Here is a 21,898-nt window from a genome sequence, read left to right as displayed (position 1 = left end):
GAGTCCGCAAAGACCTCGGGTGAATCCCACAGCAAAAGACACAGGTAATCACCGGGTGATGTATACCCAAACACCGAACGCAGGCATGATGGGGATCGGCCGCAGAGAAATGCTTCCGGCAATGGATGCGCTGCTTGAATCCTGCCGCATACGTAGAGAGGCACCACAAATTGAAAAAATAAAAGGGAAGAACCAAATCGCTAGGAAAAAAGGGATGGACAGCAAAAAGTAACTCCCCGAAAAGGAGGGAGTCGCAGCACAGAAAAGTGCTGACCTGGCCAGTAGGTGGAAAAACAGGAACTGGGTGTGGAATGTTGGTGACATAGGGGTAAGGTGATGGCAAGGCACGTTGTGGGACGCACGCGTGACGTAGGCCCTACCCCTTCAAAAGTGACAGCTATCTTTTACAGCCAGCTTTTCCCGCCCGTCTGCGGGTGCAGGCATTCCCAACCAGTTGGGAAGGAGGGAGAGCCAGGACAAAACGCAAATATATATATATATATATATATCCAATTAATAAACATGAATACTCATACAATAGACTCCTTATTTTATTAATTGAAATGTTGTTTATTATGTTCTAGAACATGCTTACTTAAAAACACAACTATTCGAGCGAAAAGTAAATTAAATATTCGGTACACCCCTATTTATCATACACACTGATTGTCAAGCAAAACATTGTCCACAAAGGTATCAAATCTATATGTATTAATAATCACAGGTTTCAATAAGACATGCATTACTTACCCCAAAATCATTTCTGATGATTGCATCTGCTTAGATTCACACGCTGTGCATATAGTACGACATCCAGTGGTCACCGCAGAGTATTGCATCTTGTCTTTCAAGAATCGAAAGGGGACGTCGACATGGGCGTGCCTGGAACGTTATCCCTAACTTAGTGTACCCAAAATCCCTCACGTGTCGAGGTCCTTCCGATTGTATTTTTTCTACCGTGAGGGAGCCTATGGGTATCGGGAGTACAGAAAAGAGATAAAGTAGTAAGACGTCTATGTTCCTTCCATCCAAGAGGGGAGGAAGGGTGGGTACATGTGAATCTAAGCAGATACAATCATCAGAAATGCTTTTACGGTAACTAATGCATGTCTTCTGATGCTGGTTAATCTGCTTAGAATCACATGCTGTGCATAGACTAGCGAGCTGTACCCGGAGATGGAATGTGAGAAGGAACAGTAGAGAAAAGAGGTCTTAGTACTGCTTGTCCCACCTGAGAATCAGACCTAGAATTTGTGTCTAGGCAATAGTGTTTTGTAAAGGTGTCTACAGAACTCCAGGTTGCCGCTTTGCAAATGGACTCTAGGGGAACATTTGCAATGAACGCCATGGAAGCCCCAGTGCCTCGAGTAGAATGTGCTCTACGCTTGAAGGGCAGTTCTCTCTAAACAAGAGTATAACCAAGTGTGATGCATTTGACAATCCATTTAGACAGGGTCTCCCTCTCTACCTGCTGCCACTGAAACAAAAATCTGATTTGTTTTTCTTAGTAGTCGAGTTCTTTCCATGTAAAGCATGACTGCTCTGCGTACATCCAGTGTGTGCAGGCTCCTTTCTCCTATGTGTGAGGGGTTCTGAAAGAACATTGGTAGTTCTATGGATTGGTTCCCATGGAACTTTGAAATGTATTTAGGCGCAAACCTAGGGTGAGTGTGCAGAACAACCTTATCTTTGTGAACTGTTACATAGGGTTCTAGAACTGAGAGCGTTTGTAGTTCACTGACTCTCCTAATTGACGTAATGGCTATTGTAAAGGCAGTTTTGCAGGTGAGATCTTTGAGACTTGCTTTACGCATGGGCTCGAAAGGAGACTCCATACGAATAGTCAACAGCACGTTTAGGTCCCATCCGTAAGCTGGATTAGAAATGGGAGGAGGATTTCTTTTTACTCCTTCCATGAAAGCATCAATAACTGGTATCTTCCACCAGGACACCTTTTGTTGTGATGTAGTGTAGGCTGAAAGAGCAGCTAAGTGAACTTTTAGCGAGTTAAAGACTAGGCCTGAGTCAAGTAAATGAGTCCGGTATAAAACGACATGTGTAGGAGAGCAGTCAATGGGGTTGATACTCAGAGTTGCACCAGATAACAAAAACTTTTCCACTTACTGGAATAGCAATATCGTGTGTTAGGTTTTCTTGCCTCCCTGAGTATGTCCATATATCTCTGAGGGAGTTGCAGGTGCCCGAACTCTATGACCTCAGGAGCCAGGCCGCTAAGTTCAATATTTGCGGGTATGGGTGAAGTGTCTCCCCCTTGTCTTGCGATATGTTGTACGGGCAAGGCAGTTTCATTGGAGGAGATAGGGACATCTCCATCAGATGAGTGAACCAGGGTTGGCGGGCCCACATGGGAGCCACCAATATCATTGTGACTGGTTCCTGGTGCATCTTGTGCACTATCTTGTTGAGTAGGGGAGTCGGGAGAAAAGCGTAAACAAATTTCCTTGACTATGTTATCCAGAGTCTGCCTCTGGAACGGCTTCCTGAGTAGCAATGTTGAAGTGTTCCGCTGCTTTCCTCAATATGGCATTGAAAGCCATTTGATCGTCCACCGGGGAGGCCTGTCTAGTGGGGGTGGTTGGAGGGGAGTTCAGGCACAAGGCATCAGGTTCCGGAGTTGGAGTAGGTGACTGCCAAGGGCGAGGATCCATGGAATCCGGGTCTACTCCCCAACCCTCAGTGGGGTCTAAATGGACCTCCTCAGAGTCAATAAAGGGATCTTCATTTTGAGCCTCCCCCTCAGTGAGGTCATAAATGTATTCCTCCTCTTCCTCGTCTTGAGTAGGGTCAAAGACCCTCTGCAGCTTAGCCACAGGGAGAGGGGGGGTTTTCCTCCGCAGACCTCTTGGGTGTGGACTTCTGAGAGTTCAACAAATCTCTCTAGCCTGTCCATACATCCTTCAAATTTTTCTCTGGTCCAAACAGATGAACCAGAGCAGTCCAGGGTGGAAAGGGCTCATCTAGTGGATCCTCCGTTTGCAAACGTCAAGCTTTTTTCTCTAATGCCGAAGAAATCTCTGCAGGAGCTTCCGAAAAGTATTTTCGGGGTTTCGACGGTTGACACGTGTCCTTTTGTTTGTCCTTCGTTTCCGGTAAATTTTTTGGCCTATCCTTGTGTTTCGACGAATCCTTGTGCTTGTCCTTGGGTTTCGATGAACCATTGGACCTTTGTGAGAATCCGCCAAAATGATCCCTCTCGGTAATCACTTCATCATCGGAAGGTTCTGAAGTCCAGGCCTCTGGTTGCACGACTTCTTTCGGCGGAAACCAAGGCCTTTTCGGCCGTGGCTGCTTTCTTCCTATGCGCTTCGAGGAGATGGTGGATATTTGGGTCAGCGCCCTTTGATTAAGTAGGCCAAGTCGCAAGGCGCACCTGCGGTTGCAGGGAAGGCTGCCGACCCAGACGGTCGGTGGGCAGGGCCGAAGCTTTCGGTGTGCCTGTTGGCGCTATGGACTTTGGACCGCTTCGACTGTTTAGTCGAAGACGTCCCTGGGGTTGCATCTTTAGTGTGGGGAACAGGTGTCTATGTCGCCGGGGTGTACATTCCCCATAGCAGGACCTAGGTCTTGCCAAGCGGGGCCGGGGACAGACGACGCAGAGCGAGAGTGCTCCGCCGAGAGGTCAATCGCCTCCGAATCGGAGGCTAGTTCGCCACTCAACCCCTAATCACAATCAGAGGTTGTGGCAGCGGGAGAACTTGACTCAGCCTGCAACACTCTGTAGGCCACCCACCGCTTAACAGCGCACCTTCAAATTTTTCAGGCACAGGAGCTTGCAAGCCTCACAAACCGACTCGTCGTGATGGAGGGGTAACCACCAATTACACAGTGTTTATCCTGCCAAAGGAATTTGGCCCTGCAAACAGGACAAAACGTAAATGGAGTCCTCGCCATAGCTGAGGAAATAAACTGATGAATAGACCCAGGGAACAATGAGAGAGGAAAGGGAAAGGCATTCTCAGAAAGGGAAATGTCCACCCTGACCCCACGCTCCCTACTGTGTAGGCTGGCCAGAAGACCCAGCCACGTGGTCGGCAGCGCCCACCGGACCCAGTCCGTTGAAAATCCGTGGACCGTCTTCGGGGGAGAGCTGGAACAGCCGCCGATGGAAGGGACGGTAGGGTAATATCGATAACTTTAATATATATTACAACCAAAGGTCAAAGAGAACAAAAGCAATTTCTCTGGATGAGCTCCACATAAGGCGACCAGTATGCTGGGTGGAAAAAAACAATCGGCGGGACCTCGGCGCGTGAGGGATTTTGGGTACATTACACGTCACATTAGACAAGATGCAATACTCTGCGGTGACCATTGGATGTCGGACTATATGCACAGCATGTGATTCTAAGCAGATTAACGAGCATCGGAATTAATAGTTACCGTAGTGACCAACATACTACTAGTCCAAAGTCCCCTTTCCGCCATACTGCATGGGCGTCCCTCGCTAGGGACGTGAGATAGAACCTTTTTCACCAGAAAAAAACCTTCTTCCCTTTAAATTTAGAGGCACACAGGGGCGTGGCCCTGGGAGCATGTGCTCCCCTGACTCCTCCCACCGGCGCCACTCCTCAGTCCACATTGACGTGTCGACAATATTAACATTGCCTAATGACACCATTATTATTGGGGGGGATGGTGGGACGTATGGAGGAAAGGAGACTATGGACTAGGAGTACATTAGGCATGCAGTGATGCCACACTGTTAGTTAAGGCTTTTTTTAACTAGAAGGGGGAAAAGTTAGAATGGATAGCACACGTTTTGAAAAAAAGGGTACTGCTTTTTGTGTGCATCTGATGTTCTCGTAATTTACGAGAATCTATAATTCTTGGTTCATATCTGGGTTAACACCCTTCTTCTTAAACATGCTGTTGTGGCAGAACATCTTCATCTTTCAAACATATTGAGGGTACTGTCTTAAATGGTCAAATGTGAAATATAGGTCTCCTTCACTTGGTTACCAGTGTCTGAATATTCATCAACCACCATAAGAATTTTGGTTGCAAAAATAAGTCTTGCTCAGCCTCAAAAGCAAAGTCTTTCATGATAAAACCCGGAATGGCGCCAATGATCAAGAGTCCATTTGGAACATTAGAGAAGGTGTTCAAAAACATGAAGATGTGGAAGGGGCAGAAGTGAAATAGAAAAATTGAGGATTTGATAATCAGTCTTTGATGAAGGGTGACGCTTCAAGGCAACAGGTGACAGCTAGAACGCTTTCATGGTAGTGGTTGAGTGTGGTGTAGAAGAGGGCTGAAGTTCTATTTTTTTACATCATCTCTTGTCAGACAGGTGAATTCAATTTTACCCCTTCTCTGGGGTTGGCGTTTAAAGAAAATAAAGGACTTTTCATGTGGCCTTCGATGTGCTGTATTCATTCTATACTGCTACATCGCATCGAAGAAATGGTTGGAGAGTCCAACTCAACTACTGCCTGGACGCTGCATTTCTAGAAAATAGAGTCTTCAGAGTTAAAATTGAAGACTGTGTTTCAGCAGTGACTCAAGGAGATTATGGTGTTCCTCAGTGATCATGTACACCACTGCCCCCATCTTATACAACATTTACATAAAACATTTACATGACCAACTAACTGACTGAATTGGCGGAGAAATAAAAGCTAGAACCGCAGGCCAAGGAGGCAGAGAAAGGAATGGTTGAGGCCCTGATCAGGAAAAACGAGGGATAAGCTGAAAGAGACGCCTGGGAACCAAGCCACAGGGAAGACCCAAGCCTTACAAACCATCCTAGCAAAGCATATCATCTTTTAAACTTTGATGTATGTGTAATTTGCAATGCCTTGTTACACCTCCCACTCTAACCACAGCACAATGTCATAGCAATCTCCATCCTCTCCTCTCTGCCTCAAGCATGCAAGGCACCCGAATCTTACATGCATGCGTGGATGTTTCATTTTCCTGTACTCAACAAAGCTTTGCTACTATGAACGAAGACCATGCTTTATAAATTATATAGGCATGTATGACCCTTCACTTAATCTAAACCTCAAGGACGAATGAAGGCCTAAATGTGTGACTGTTGCCGTTGACTCACCGCAAACTTGAGGCCCGATAGGTCAGTGTCGGTCTCTTGCAGCCAGTCATAAAAGTCCTGGGCATTATCCGTGGGATCACCCTCTCCATAAGTGGCCATGCAGAAAACTGCAAGGGCATTGTCAATTTCAGTAAGTCGGCTCAGGTCAGCCTGTGACAAAAGTAAGACAAGCAATGGATTAAGACAAGGGAAAGCATAGGGCGAAATACAGAAGTGTAGTAATACAGTACAATAGTGTAAATACATCGGTAATTAAGGTAATTCAACTATGCATCATTTCACTTCTGCCAACTTTAATAAACTAGATGAAAAACGTGGCTCTGCTGCAGAAAGCTGCACATTTATAAAGGACCACAATTACCACATTGCCAATGAAACAAAAAACGTGGATGTTTTATTAGACTTTTAAATGAAGTAGAACCACAAAATTTGGTGCATTTTTAAATGTCCCTTTTCAGCGTGCCCTTTAAGGAAACTGATGCTTCCCAATGCCTTTCAGGGATTATGTTGTTGGAGAAGCAACCCTGAACTAAAAAGGTCCACTACCAAAACTATGTATTGTGGGGTACTAGCAAAACTCAATTTTAATGTACACAGAGGGCAGAATGCCAACGGTAGGTAGGTAGTGAAACACTTGTGTATAGGTGCGTTATAAATACCATATCATATCATATATAAGGATCAGAGATGAGATCATGTTTCCTAGGAAGGAGCAGTACTTCACTGGCTACTTTGGTGGCGAAAATACTCAAACTAACGTTTCTCGACCAAAAACGCTGCCTTTTCCCATCCATCTGCAGAACAAGATGTTGCGCTACAGCTGTTCATTATTCTTATATGGAAACAAAAGTGGGTATGTCATTTTCCGTCAGCTGCTTAAAAGCACACCATACCCTGCTACTGTACTTGCAGTCACTATTGACACAATATAAGTGCACAAAATCAGTCCCATGAAATTACACAAGGATGACAAGGGTAGACAAGCTGAGATCTCTACTCCAACGCATTCTCCAAACCAGGATGATCTTTCTGATGTAACCAGGCACCTCCAGGACCTGGGAAGAAGCCTTGGTCCACGACCATTCATGCATTGGTAAGGCACTGCACTCTAGTAATAATTCAGATTTCATTTTCTTTTTCAAACGTTAGTGTGGACAGCAATTCTTTGCTTATAATAAGGCATGATATCCAACAGCATACAGAGGAGGTTGAAATGCAAAACGACAGACCAAGCTCAACAAATACCTGTGGGCTTCGGTGCCTTACAGATGCAAAATCAAATATGGTGAGGAAACCATGAATGCAAGGGCAAGTGCCAGGTTTTCAACTGCACCCTAAGGTGAAAATGGAAAGCTGTAATTCTCTGCAGACCCTGTGGGCGCCTTTGTGGTCCTGGAAGCAGCCCTCAATGCTTTACAGGATTAAGATGTGCAACGTTTTGCTGGTCTGAACCAGACTTGCAGCGGCACAGAAATTACAATTACAATGGCACAGAAATTATAATTGCAGGTGCAAATCCATCAAACCTTCTGCTTTTCGAAAGCAAGGTGTTAATCCTTAATTAAAAGAAAGAATTTGCTGGTCTCCTGCTCCTCATTAGTGCTGGCATATTATTAGCAATTTTCGATTGGCACGCAAGCTTCCCCCCATGAACCCCATACAAATTACGTTTTAATCAAGGCAATCAGGCTGTTGGCATGCATGAGTTGTTTGCTGGCTTGTATGGCAATCCATAAAAGATTCAAGATTTAGACACAGACACACTGCTGTTTTGAGAATTTCTGCACGGAAAAGTATGGACGATTGTAATGCTGCCATTTACACATTTGTTACAGTTTGTTTTACTAAAAAAAACAGTAAATAGATACCCAACCTCCTGCAAACACAAAGGGTGCTCCCCTAGCCAATCTCACCTAGAAAGCAGTTTAGGTTGCACATTTCTACTCATTTCAAAATGTAGGCAACGAGAACAAAAATGACAACTGCCTAACTAAGTCCTTTAAACTACACACAACACTGCAAGCAAAGGAAAAATACCTGAAAAAGGTAAACGGGAAGGTGGCTCCCACAAAACAGAGCTCAAAGTACTAAATTCTAATCAGCCAAGGAGTACTTTTTTCTCACAAGTGTGTGGATGGGTTACATTCGTTTTGAGACCCAGCAAACTGATAATCGCCACGTATTTTGTAGACCGTCTCTACAAATCCAAGGAAGTCTCCCTTAATAATTCTGATTTTTATCCAAATCATGCAGTTAGTCACAAGTTTACTTTCACCTAGAATCTACATGAAATTACATACACCACTGAGGATTAGAGGTGCTTAATTTAACACAAGTCAGTCACTCGAGAGCAGCAACATTGACAGATTTAATTTAGCCCATTATGCAATAAAAAGGGGGTGGGGGAATTGGTGTAACAAATTCATCTTTTTTATAGCTTTGTGGAAGAGTTGCAGTTTAAAAATTTCTTGTGCAAATTTAATCAAAAATGTTCGTGCTGTATGCCTGACGCACGCTTCCGAATCTTAGAAAGCCAAGAACGAGACTGGTTCTGGGATGCAGATAATCCTTCGACTCCATGGTTTTCCTGAAATCAGGTTAAAAACTATATTTTGGTTGCTGCATACATGCACAATTTCCATTCCATTATCGAATTTCTGACAGTGATGATTGGTGGTATAAAGGCATCTTTATTGCTATTGTTTAGGTGAACAATAATGGTTTAGGTGTTTTCGATCAAACTGTCTTTTTCAAGGCTCTAATTTGGGTTGATCATCTGTATAGAGTCACTGCTCTCCCAGATACAGGATCATGTTCGATAGGTATTCTGTTCCTTCCTGATAATGCATTCCACATGCCATGTTATTCTGTAAAACCTCGTGCTTAGGTGTTTTAAAAGGTGCGCGATGTCGAGCGTTTCCATTTTTCTGTTGTGGAAAAGCGGCTGTTTAACCTCGGTGTCCCGCATCTCTCGGGTCCCAAGAAAATGCGAGACAAACAGAACATGATCTGTGAAAGCAGAGACATCGATGTTCAACCTTGCAACGTAGCAATGTTAGAGCCTTGAAAAAGATGAAGGAAGGATGATGAAAGTGGACATTCTGCCGACCTAATGCACTAGAAAGGATTTCTTGAACTGCTGTAATCACATCTGCAATGTTTCAATGTTAAAACGTCATTCATTACATTCACTGGCAGAGCACCCAGGGTAAACCATATGCAAAACCAGACCCACTTTCTACCTTTCAATCCATCAACATCCAGATTTCAACTCTTGCCATCAGCAGCCGGCTGGAACCCCTGATCCAGGCTGGAATTGTACGAAATGACCCAACCCAAAATGAACGACCTCACTAAAAGACCTAAAACACAGTACCAAAAGTTAAAGTTCGAACTTTTTGTGGTGTGTTTAGGTCTTTTGGTGAGGTTGGTTAACACAATTGTTTTTTTTTAAAAAAAAAAAAGTCTGCCGGGGGCGTCCTCCTCAACACCCCGCTTACTACACAGTACAGTATACTGAGCGGGGTTTGCAGGGGGCACCCCTGCAGCTGACCTGAGGAGAAAAAAAAAAAAAAAAAAAAAAAAAAAAAAAAAAAGAAGGACCCTGTAGCGCCAGTTCCCGATCACGGAAGTTAAAGGGAACTGGCGCCGCAGGGACACAGCGCGACACAAAGACAGGTAAGTTGGGTGGGGGTATGTTGGGGGTGTGGGTGGGGGTGTGTATGTTAGTATGGTTTTGGTGTTGATTTGTAATGGAAATGTTTGCATTGGAAATGTACGAACATTTTGTATTGCGTACATTTCCCATGCAAACATTTCCGTCGCGGGTAATTTACCCGCACGGACCGATCACTCAGATCCTCCAGGCATTCTAATGCGACTTCACCTTTCTTCTTTGTACCCCTTAATTAGAAGCTCCACCCCCCCCCCCCCCCCCCCCACACCTAGCCAACTTTCTCTACGAACACTACTCCATCAGGTCAAACAAGCTCTGCTCAATCTCACCCACCCTCCATGTGCTGCCTCCCATATCTGCTTTTATAGTCGCCTAACTCCCAAACACTGAACTGCATTCCACGCAAAATTAAGGCAACAACGACCCTACATGTACTCGAGGTCACACGTAATGAGTACTTTCAGCTCTAGAAGGGTCCCGGGAAATCTACAGCGGCCTCAACGCCACGCGATCCTATACCCTTTTCACACCTGCTGTATAACGTTTAGCCCGTACTCTCTAGTTTCGCAGCCTGCTGGCGGTGCTGCAACTATGCTGTAGACGTGGACGAACAGGATGTATGCCCATTTAGTGGTCACTGTAGAGAGCCTGTGCCTTGCAACGTGCTCGCCCTCCGTGTCTGGTGCCGACCCTATGCAGTGTGCTTCTCCTCTCCTAGATTCTGCAGCCACCGGTGCTGCTCTTCACTCACTTCCCTACTGTTTCCTGAACGCAGCTACTTCTTGCATACCCGTCCACCATTATTTTGACTTCTCCCTCGCATCCTTGTCGCTCGCAACTGCCGACACCCGCTCCTGGCATATGCTGCCACCATATTCAGACACACCCAAACCATGCCGGCCACTCCAGGCATATGCAGATGCTATCTTTCAGGGTTTCTCAGCTATGTAATGTAAACGGCAGCTGCTTCTGGCATATGCAGTAACTGCACAACTTTCCTTCTCCCTCTGTTCCATTTGTCTTACTTGTAGATGGCCACTCCTTATTCCCACGACCTCTGTAGGGACTTCATATCTCAGCACATATCTTGCACGGAGGCCTCTGTATTCCAGGTACCTATGTGAAGGTGTATGTCTGTGTGCAAAGCGCAGGGAGATCCCATGTAGTTCTGCTGTTCTCCTGTCCACCTATGGGCCTACTTCTAGTCAATGTAGGCCTCTCTTCTCCGGGTCCCGTGCTCTGCCTCTGTAGGCAAACTTCCTTTCAAGACCCGAAGAAGAACTCTGCCTGGAAGCTTGTTACACTCTTATTAGTGGGGCCACCCACCTACTCTAGATAGGTATTGCGGTATAGAAGCTTCCCAGGTCCTGGGAAGAGAGATGGGTCAGCCCATAGTATAGGATCCATACCTAGCAGTCTTTCCTTTGCCTTGAAAGCCCTACTAATCCGCCGACTAGGCTCCATACCATCTGCATCTTCCAATCACTGGCTCCCGTACCATTTCAATGATGTCTTTCAACCAGCTATCTTTCGCCTCACATCTTGTTCTCAAGTGTTCCTGTCCGTGGTTCTGGTTGGGTAGGCTTTCCTTCTTGGTTCTGGTGAGGTGCAGTCCTGCTTATGGATCAATAATGCCTTAACATTGACTCCTGTGAGAAGTTTGGAGATTATGTTGCCAACATGTACTGTCCCAATTTCATGCTCCAGATTTTCTCTTACCAACATCTGGTTTATGCTCCCATCCACTGTGCCCTATGATCGCAAGCTCCTTCAAATGTAAACACGCCACCTGTTACTAATCTGCAGTGCATCTGTTAATCACTCTAGGTTACTTTAAATATTATAACAAGATATCCAAATGATGTACTTGTTTAGTGCTCTTAGGTCTAGAATAGGCCTCTGACCGTCTCGGTTTTTCTTTTTTAGGCTGTATCTTGAATAACTCCTCGACATCACAGCTAGTTTGGTACTAATTCAAATGGCATTCATCTGTAAAATCTGCTCTACCTCATCTTGTAGCTGTTACACATGCTCCTTGGAACATGCTTTAAGGGTGGAGTGAATAGTGGTCATTTTGAAATACCAGTAAGTGACCTACTGCCACCATGTCAGGCAATCATGTGTTAGTTCGGTAGTTCCAAGCCTAAAGTAAGCTAGCAATTCCTCCATCCAAAGAAGTGTAGTTAAAGTAAGTGGGATGTAGAAAGTCGGTTTCAAGGGCTAGAAGAGTCTTCACGCTTGCGTGGTTGTTGAAGGCTATACGCTGCTGGTGATACTGTCTCATACAACGGCTATTCATTTAGTTGTACTTCTACATTTGCCCACATAAAAATAAATGGATACTGTGTTGATATTCATAGATGCAGCGAAGGCTTTTGACAGAGTCAACTGGGAATGTTTGAAATTTACCATGACAAGGATGGGTTTTGGCCCTCATTTTCTTAAGGCAGTTGATTGTCTATATGATGCAGCGAGGGCTAAAATATGGGTGAATAATGAATTTTCAGACACGTTTGCTCTTGCACGGGGTATGAAGCAGGGTTGCCCTCTGTCACCCTTTTTGTTCAATATTGCATTACAACCTTTGGCAGCTCACATCAGGGGTGAACAAAAAATAAGAGGACTCTGGGGGAGTTGAGGTCAAGGTTCCCCCTTCCGCAGATGACATGGTGGTTATTCTTTCTAACCCAGAAGAAGGAAGTGCAATTTTGAAGAATGCTTTTCAGAAGGTAGGTGTGATTTCGGGCCACAAAGTTAACTGGGACAAAACAGAAGTTTTCCCACTTTAAGCGGCTTGTAGGAGAGGAGATATTGTGGATTGGAACTGTAAGTGGTCAGATTCACATTACGGATCTACTTGATCAGGGATCTGAAGAGAATTGTAACCTAAATAGGTTAGCAGAGACTTTGAAGAAGGACATAGGAAAGTGGGAACATTTGAATTTGGGAATCTCGGCTAAAGTCAATGCAATAAAGAGGACTCCGTTACCAAAAGTGCTTTAAGTTATACAGTCCAAAGCATTGAGGTTCACAAAAAAGATGTTGAAAAAGATTAATCGGATCTTTCAAATTTTTCTTTTGGGTGAAAACAAAAAATCCTGAGGTTCCTTCTATTATGTAGCATTACAGGAAGGGGGAGGGCTGGTTACCCTTATTTGGATACATATTTCAGAGATTTCATACTGAATAACCAGGTTACTCACCATAGTAACCACCTTACTCCTAGTCCATAGTCCCCTTTCCTCCATACTTATGGGACATTCCTCCGTCCTGTGGGACGGGACCGGAGCACTTTGTAAAAGCATCAAAATTTTGCTAAAATGTTAGTCCTTCCTCCCTTTTACACGGGGTACTGCACGCGGCCGTAACCCAGCCGATCTTAGCTCCGCCCTGCGCATCACCCATCAGTCCTTTTCTATCGTCAGGTCAGAGACCTTTAAGCAATAATAGAGGAACCTTATTAGAGGGGACGGCGGGCGTATGGAGGAAAGGGGACTATGGACTAGGAGTAAGGTGGTCACTACGGCGAGTAACCTGGTTATACTCCTACGTCCCATCCACTTTCCAGACAATAGTGTTTACAAAACACTGATGGGGAGGCCCATGTAGCCGCTTTTGCGATGGTCTTCCAGGGGACATATTTCTGAAAGGCAACTGCAGCTGCCTTGCCCCGCACCAGGTGTGCATGAATTCCTTTAGGAGGCAGCAGACCTTGGACAGTGTAAGACTCGGTAATACAGGCAGCGATCCATCTGGAGATAGTCCCCTTAGAGGCTTGTATACCTTGTGGATTACCAAAGGTCACCAATAGTTGAGAAGAACTCCTAAATTTAGATGTTCTGTCCAGATAGAACTTAAGAGCCCTTCTAACATCCAAACAATGCAAAACTCTTTCCGCTTCTGAAGCTGGGTTTGGAAAGAAGACAGGCAGGGAGATTGACTGATTCAGATGGAAAACCAAGAATGGATGCTCCACCGACAGAGCTTGGAGCTCACTCACACGCCTTGCTGAAGTAACGGCAACCAAAAAAATACACCTTCCACGAAAGGTGCTTAGGGTCCACCATGGCCATTGGTTCGAACGGCTTATGGCACAACGCCGTAAGGACCACATTCAGATCCCACGTCGGGTTCGGCTTGCGAACCGAAGGGTAAAGACGCGTCAAACCCGCAAAGTATCTCCTAATCACTGGATTTGACAGTGAATAAGAGCACTGGTACGTGGATAGATAGGCGGCTACCGCCGAAAGATAAGTTCTGCATGACAGAACATGAATGCCCGATTCTGCTAGGTGAGACACGAAGGACAGTACAGTGTCAATCGTACCCACCCTGAGGTCCAGCTGTTTGTCTAAGCACCAATGACAGAACCAAAGCCATTTGCTTCTATACAGAGACCTTGTCGAGGGCTTCCCGGATGCCTGGATAATGCGCATGTTGTCAGCAGACAGACTGAGATGCTCCGAAGACCTGAACTCGGGCACCATGCCGCCAAGCTGAACGATTGTGGGGAGGGGTGCCACAGCTGTCGATCCCTCTGGTGAAGCAGATCGGGAATCACTGGTAGCCTGATCGGTGCACACACTGACAGGTGTTGAAGTTTTGAGAAGCAGAACCTGGCCGGCAACCATGGGGCTATGAGCAGAAGAGAACAGGTTACTGTGTTCCTCAGCTTGCAAATCGTCCGATGAATCAGAGGCAGAGGCGGGAAAGCATAGGCCCACATGTTGTGCCAAGGAATCTCAAGAGCGTCCCCCAGAGAGGAGGCTCCCAGACCATCTCTGGAGGCATACAGAGGAAGTTTCTTATTTGCCGATGTTGCCAAGAGGTCCACCTCCGGAGTGCCCCAACACAGGAATATCCGTGAGAGGATCTCCATCTTCAACTCCCACTCGTAGCTGACCATTGTCCGCCGACTGAGGGCATCTGCCGTGACGTTCAGCTGGCCCGGGATGTGTACTGCTACCAGCCAGACACCATGACAAACCACCCACTCCCAAATCTGGATGGACAGATCCACAAGAGGAGGAGACTTGGTGCCCCCCTGCTTGTTGATGTAATACATTGACACCACATTGTCCGTGCAGACACGCACCACTTTGTTGGCAATGACCGGCCTGAACGCCTTGAGCGCTAGGAAAATTGCCAGAAGCTCCAGATGATTTATGTGAAGGAGCTTGTCTTGGGGCGACCAAAGGTCCGAGACCTGAAGAAGATCCAATGTCGCATCCCACCCCAGAAGGGAGGAGTCCTTTATGACCGTCACCATCGAAGCAGGGTATTGAAGTCTTGAAACCCTGCACCCACCGACAGGTTGCTGAGAGACGACCACCACACCTGGTTCGCTCTAATGGAAGCCGGAATCAATATCATCTTGGAGTCTGGATCCACAGCCTGGCGCCAAGAACTCCGAAGAGTCATTTGCGTCCGCCTGATCTTGAGTTGAGCAAGAGAAAGAGCCAATGCGCACAAGGCCATGAGGCCCAGAAGCCTCTCGAACCACCAGAGTGACATGCTCTCCGACTGCGCAAACAACTGACACGTGGCCAACAGATCCGCCATTCTGTCCCCGGTCAGGTAAACTCTGCAGTCGATCGTGTTCCAGCGAAAACTCGGGAAAATCAAGTCCTGAGAGACAGTCATAGAAGATTTCTGCCAGTTCACAGACAGCCCAAGGTGGAACAGGAGCTGGAGGAGAGACTGAAGATTGCACGCAGCCAATCGTCCAAATACAGATACGCATGGATACCCTGCAGATGAAGATAAGTGGCAATCACCGACATCACCTTCGTAAAGACACGCGGTGCCAAGATGAGGCCAAAAGGAAGCACTCTGAACTGGAAATGCGCTTCTCCCATAGAGAAACACAGGTATCTCCGGTGTGGATTCCAGATCAGAATATGCATATATGCATCCTGAAGGTCCACCACGCTGAGCCAATCGCCCTTCTGTAAAGAGGACTTTATCTGACCAGGCGTGATCAACTTGAATTTATCTTGGGGTAGGAAAAGATTGAACAGGGAAAGGTCTAGAATGGTGCGATGGCTGGTTGGATTTGGGCACCGTAAACAGTCGGGAGTAGAAGCCCTCCCCTTGTTCCCCTAGGGGAACAGGTTCCACTGCTCTGAGATCCAGTAACTTTTGAATCTCGGCTCTGAGGGAGGGCGACCCTGACTGCTGGAAAGGAGGATTGATGGGTGAGGTAGGGGGAAGGGGTAAGCGGAAGCCCGCCCGAGCGACTGACGAGACCCACTGGTCCTTGGTGATAGTCTGCCACACCTCCCAATGAGACGCAATGCGTCCTCCAACCGGGGTCTTGTGCGAGCGCAAAGAACCCTCATTTAGCTGGTTTTTCGGTGGCAGCGCCACCTGAACCTGAGGAGGAGGCTGAGGGGTGGGAGAAAAACTGACTCTGTTGCTGCCTCCGGAGGGAATTTCCCAAAGGGGTATCGACTCTGCAGGATTTTTGATCTAGAAAACCCCTGAAACCAGAGGAGTGCTGGGGTTGTGACAAGGGTCTCTGTGTCCCAAAAGGTGGTTTTACCAGGACAGACAAGGACTTGGCAGTCTGGGTGCTATCATTCATTTTGGTCAGCTCCACATCCATTGAGTAATGAAAAAGCTCCTTGCCGTCAAACGGCAGGTCCAAAACCTGTTCCTGCACCTTCTTAGAGAACTTGGTGGCGTGCAGCCAAGCCTGGCGAGAAGTATCCACTCCAAGCATAAGGCCCCAGGCCGAAGTGTCGACATGATGTGCCACAGCCTCCAGCAGATCCTGGGCCAGGACCCTGGCGTCCGACAATCCCGCCTTTAAGTCCTCAAGCTTTTCAGCGGGGATGAACTCCTCAAACTCCGACAGACCTTTCCACATTTTCATATTTGCCCCCGCTAACACCAGTTCTGCATTGGCTTGATGCAAAAATCTTCCTCCCAAGGGAGTCAAGAAGTTTATCCTCTTTGCCCAGGACCTGTGTAGCCAGTGCTCCAGATAAGGTTTTGAGGTGGGAGTATTTTACGCATGATTTTTCAAATTAGAGCATAAATGCAATTTCAAGAGAGTAAAAATTAGTTTTCTCCTCTGCAAGAGAGTAAAACGTATCCAACATACACCCAATGCATACGTAAAATCAGACCCGTAGCCCAAAGCAGTTGTAGATCAAAGTTGTCTGTCTTGACTTAAACCATTTTATTACAGTTGTGGAAAATATTCTGCTATAAAATAACTTACAAGTACCTGGTACTTACACAGCTTCATTTTCAAAATTCTAGAGCATAGAAACTCTTAAGAACTACTATAGATTGAGACTGCTGTATTGCCTCCAGAGGGAGTGTGAGTAAGCAATTGTTGGCATATGATTTACTTTCAGGAACTTGCACACATTATCTTAGCAAAAGTCACAAACTGCTAATCTACCTTTCCTGCTGTATGTTGTAGGAAATTAATGTGGATCACCAGACACTAGTTAGCAATATCACTTCAAATAACCAAAAAGTGCATGCAAGCTGAATTGCATTATGGTAGGCATATTTGTAGTTTTACTGGTTTATGGTTTGTGTACAAAGCCAAAAACCATAAGTCTGGCAATTACAGTTAGGAAGATACGCAGACAAGTGCATAAGTTGAAGACTGGTCCCAAAGCCCTACTTCAACACTAAGGATCCTGGACAAATACTTTTGCCACTGTGCCTTTTTAGCAAAAATAGAAATTGCTACTACAAGTGATTTATTTCCAACTCATTACTACTAAAAAAGCCTGACTGGCCTATGTTCCACTGTTCGACCTGTAGCATTAATAGTAGTGACCATTTATATAATGCACATGACAAAGTTAATGTCTCTTGGCTTACTCCTTGCTGCTTGTTTAATATAACTTCACATGAACTCCTTGAGTATTAAAGACTTGTCTGTATCTTCCCCCATCTTCTACTTCCACCCTAGGAGAGCAGCCTTGATTGCCTTATAGTTTTCCTCCTAGATAGCCAAGAATCTGTATCTCGGACATAACACGCATCACAGCAAATTCTGCCCATGACCGCTAATCATATCAGTGGTGGAAGTGGAAAAAAGGAACTAGTGGTCCTCTGGTTGCATCCAAAAAGGAGGGAGTAGGATGGCTGGACAGATGGGGTGGGAGGCAGGGTGGAGTATGGGGACAGGGGACCAGGATCACAAACCTTGGCTGAACAGTGAAGCAGGGATTTTAATCCACTCTGCAAATTTGACCACATACCTTCCAAGCGTTACTCAGTACAAATAGTTTGGATTTCAAGGCCTACAGTAAGGATGTCTTAAAGAGTTTACTTCCAAAAACACAAATTGCATAATAACGCACCACATGGCAACGTGTAAATCCTTACATCAACATGTTAAGCCTGAATGGTAATCTAGAAGTCCCAAAAATCTAGTTAACCCCACTGTAATTATTTAATAAAAGAAGTTGTGTAATACACTCAGATATGGAGCTTATTGCCCTCTACTGCCCTCTAGTGGAGGAAAGTATGCTTTTTAATGAAAATAAATACAGCGTAAACGGTACGCAGAAGAAAATTAAATGCTCCATAATGGCTTTAATTACATGCGTATAAAGCCAAGATACGCATCTCATCTGTAGGGCTGTGTGTAGCCGTCATGGAGGAGGATGCCGCAGGTCTGGACTGCAAAGTGGCCGCAGCTACCACCGTGGAGGAAGGGGGGGCGGCATGACGCTAAGGCCACCTCTCCTAAGAATGAAGCCTGTAGCGTGCATCATTTTTCTTATTGACAAACAGTCCAGAGTGTGGTTTCTCCCAGACTCTACGGACCTCGGCCAAAACGTCCTTCTACAAGAACAAGCCGGTACACTCCAAAGGAGACGAGGTGAACGCCCCCGAAAGCATGCCCTCCTGCAGAGCGGGTGCCTCGGGTACTGGAACATCCAACAGACACATGTCCAGCACCTGGTCGTGAAAGGCTCACAGAGCGGGGCTGGTCTTCGCTGTCCTGATCGCCCTGCGCATCGTCCGACAGGTCCGGCTCAGGCTGAACCACATCGGGCACCACAACAACCTTGTCCACTGGGGACAACGGAGGCAAGGGTGGAAGAGTAGGGGGAGGCCCCGCAGGCAAAGGCGGCATCTGCGGAACCACCAGAGACGCAGGTGGAACAGACAGCGCAGGCGGGCATATCTCCCTAAACAAGCCTCGAAAGTACTCCTTCATGGGGTCGGAACGCATACGTTTTTGAAATTTGCCGAAAAAAGGCGTCCTCCACTGGTGATTTCGGGGCGGCCGGAGGCCTCTCATGAGGGGAGTAATTCCGATGGCACGCAGGGGAGAGGGTTGCCAAGAAGGCCCATCCCCTGAGGTGTCCACATAAATCAAGGGCACCGATCCCGAAGACAGCGAGACATTGTGCGAAAGGGGCATCCAGGCATTCCAGTCATAAACTGGACGAAATGGATGTGCACAAGGAAACCGATGGTCAGCTACAGAACCAACCCCTACACCTGAAGTCGATGGCGTAGTTGTAAGGGATATATCCAAAATGGCCACCGTGGTCTTGGTGGGAACAGCCGCCATTTTGTCAGCACCTGAGGAGAACTGCGACACGTGTGGAAGTGAGGCAGCAGTCTCCACAGGCGGGTTAGGGGTCTTCATTTTAGCCTTAACACAAGGAACCTCGGCCGAGCCGGTACTGTGTGGCCTAGGATGTTTTTGTGACATGCTAATAGCCTGACTAGCCTTCGCAGGAAGGACCTCAGCACTGCCGGTAAAGGAGGAATTACGGTTCAAAACCTCACTCCTTGCCTCCTCAACAGTTCTAGAGTCGCCACAAGAGCGGGGCCGATGAGGAACACCTTTCACCAACAATGGCCTTAACAGGCCTCTCAGAACTGTTGGTCACCTTAGCCTCTAAACGAGGGACCTTGGATCCAAGTCCGGTAGAAGCCTCTTCCCGCCGGGCCTCGAACTTTCGCTCGGTATCAACAACCCCAACCGAGGCCTCGGGGCGCACCCCGGTACATTTAAGGGAAACTCCAATCAAGGAGGCCTCGGAGCGAGCTCCGGTACCCACCGACTCAATAGAACTAGGTCTACAAACAGCCCCCACAGGAGGGGCCTCGGAATGTAATCGGGTGTCAACAGGCCCCTTGCGGAGACCCTCAGAGAAAACTCGGTACACTTTTTAGGCCCAGACGGCACCTCAGGGCAAGCCCCGCTAACAGAGCCCTTGATGCTCCTCCCAGACCGGGAAGACCCTGGAAAGGAGTCCCTCTGCCGGTGTGCCCTAAAAAGTAAGGAACTTACCGGGCGTTTCTTCTTCTCGTCGATGAAGGATTGGAAATGCGTAGGGGGAGTGCGGTGAAACACCTCCTCCCACAGATCTAACCAAAGTTGAAGTGCCCAGACCAAAAGGAAATCGCAATAAAAACACGAGTCCCACCGGTGGTCAGGACCCAAACACTCTAAACAAAGAGGATGGGGATCCGTCCTAGCGAAGCGACGCTGACAGGAAGAACAATTCGGGATGTCTAGCTGAAACGGCATAGACGGACTATCACACGATCGCAAGCGGGAGCCAGAGACGCGGAAATTGAAGAAAAAAAAGCCTTCCACAGATGCAAGTGCGTCCAGTCTTGAACAAGCAGAGAAAATGATTGATGGGTGATGCGCAGGGCGGCGCTAAGATGGGCGGTGTTACGGCCACATGCAGTACCCCGTGTAAAAGAGAGGCAGGACTAACATTTTTGCAAAATTCTGATGCTTTTACAAAGTGCTCTGGTCCCGTCCCACAGGATGCAGGAATGTCCCACAAGTATGGAGGAAAGGGGATGGTACGTAGGAGTAAGCTGCACTTTATATATCAAGTGAGAATCTCTATGAGCCTATTTGGGTAACGATTGAGAGGGGAACCTTTAAACCTTATAAATTGAGCAATATTTACTCAATGGCAAGATCTCGAATAGGATTGCGAAGTTGCCCACGACTACTGTGACTAGAGAAATGCTCAATTGTTTTCAATCTAACTTTGAAGGTAATGTCTAGCTTGCGTATAACACCTCCATCTGGCATAATCCTGGTCTTCAAATAGCTAATAGGAATTTTTTTTTATTTTCTTTTTTTTAAAATTTGTATTTGATGCAAAAGCACCTTTACAAATGCAAATGAAATGTTACAAAGCCACAAAATAAACAGAACATAAAATCTCATAAATTACACAGTATACAAACTAATAAAGATATTTGAAAAACCATTATGATAAAATCTGATGACACATGGTTAATCATTATGCATTGTTAGAGAGAATTCTCAAAATGTGCCAATTCCTCTCTACCTTAGAGATCCCCAGCTCTTTTGCTGAACTTTGGGACTCTACTTTTAATTCGGTTTGTTTTCTGTGTTATTTTCTTTGGTTATGGAGTTTTAAGATAACTCCATAGGCATAATCTTTTCAGGTGTGTTACACAGCACCCTCCGTGCAGTGACACGAGGATGTCTTTTGGACTTCTCTGGGATAAACTACTGTTTCCCAGAGAATGGAAAATGAAATTGACTTCACTAGTCTTTCCGAATTCCTAGACCCAGCACATACCATCTTACAATGGAGTGCTGGAGGGGTTACATAGTATCCCTGTGTCTAAATAATCATGTAGTAGTCAAATGCTACCCTTTCATATTGAAAAGGCTAGTGGCAGCAGTGGTTTTACAATGAACTACCATGATTTTTCCCGATCGCGAACACCGGTAGCTAAAAATCACGGGAGCCATGTTTTTCAAGATGGTGCCTTAAACCCCTTTGTTTAAACAGGTCCCGGTCTTCTTTTTTTCACTGTTTCTTTTTGGAAAGGTTCTTCTAGTGTTTGTCTCTGTGCGCCAAACCAGGTTTGGTCCCTTTGTTCGTGTGCCTTTGACGGGCTTCAGGACTGAAAACCGCCTTTGGCAGGCTTCAGGACTGAAGACCGCCTTTGGCGTCAAAGTGTCTGGGGTGGGCAGGAAGTGAGGGAGGTGCCCGAAACTCCCTGTGCTTAGTCTCCTAGGAGACCCAAATGCACTCAGAAGTGATTGGCTGGCTGACTGCCTGGCAAGGACAGCCACCCTGCTGGGTGAGTGACAGCTAGGCTGGAATGAAAGGGAGAAAACTGTTTAAAAGGCGAGAGACTTTTGGACT

The 21,898-nt window shown here is 46.4% G+C and overlaps 1 protein-coding gene across 4 annotated transcripts in view; it reads right to left on the bottom strand.

The window, feature by feature from the left end:
* The window catches only part of POR (cytochrome p450 oxidoreductase), a 964,880-nt gene that overhangs the window by 383,731 nt on the left and 559,251 nt on the right, over positions 1 to 21,898 (bottom strand). For all 4 annotated transcript variants that reach the window (XM_069614934.1, XM_069614935.1, XM_069614933.1 and 1 more), the window contains one exon: positions 6,074 to 6,223. In XM_069614934.1, the coding sequence (XP_069471035.1) occupies positions 6,074 to 6,223 (150 nt within the window). The remainder of the gene's footprint in view (positions 1 to 6,073; positions 6,224 to 21,898) is intronic.

This window comes from Ambystoma mexicanum, chromosome 9, assembly GCF_040938575.1.
Source record: "Ambystoma mexicanum isolate Mex_15411 chromosome 9, UKY_AmexF1_1, whole genome shotgun sequence".
Lineage (NCBI taxonomy): Eukaryota > Metazoa > Chordata > Amphibia > Caudata > Ambystomatidae > Ambystoma > Ambystoma mexicanum.
The sequence above is the reverse complement of the archived record's forward strand: the minus strand, read 5'-3'. Positions and strand labels throughout refer to the sequence as shown.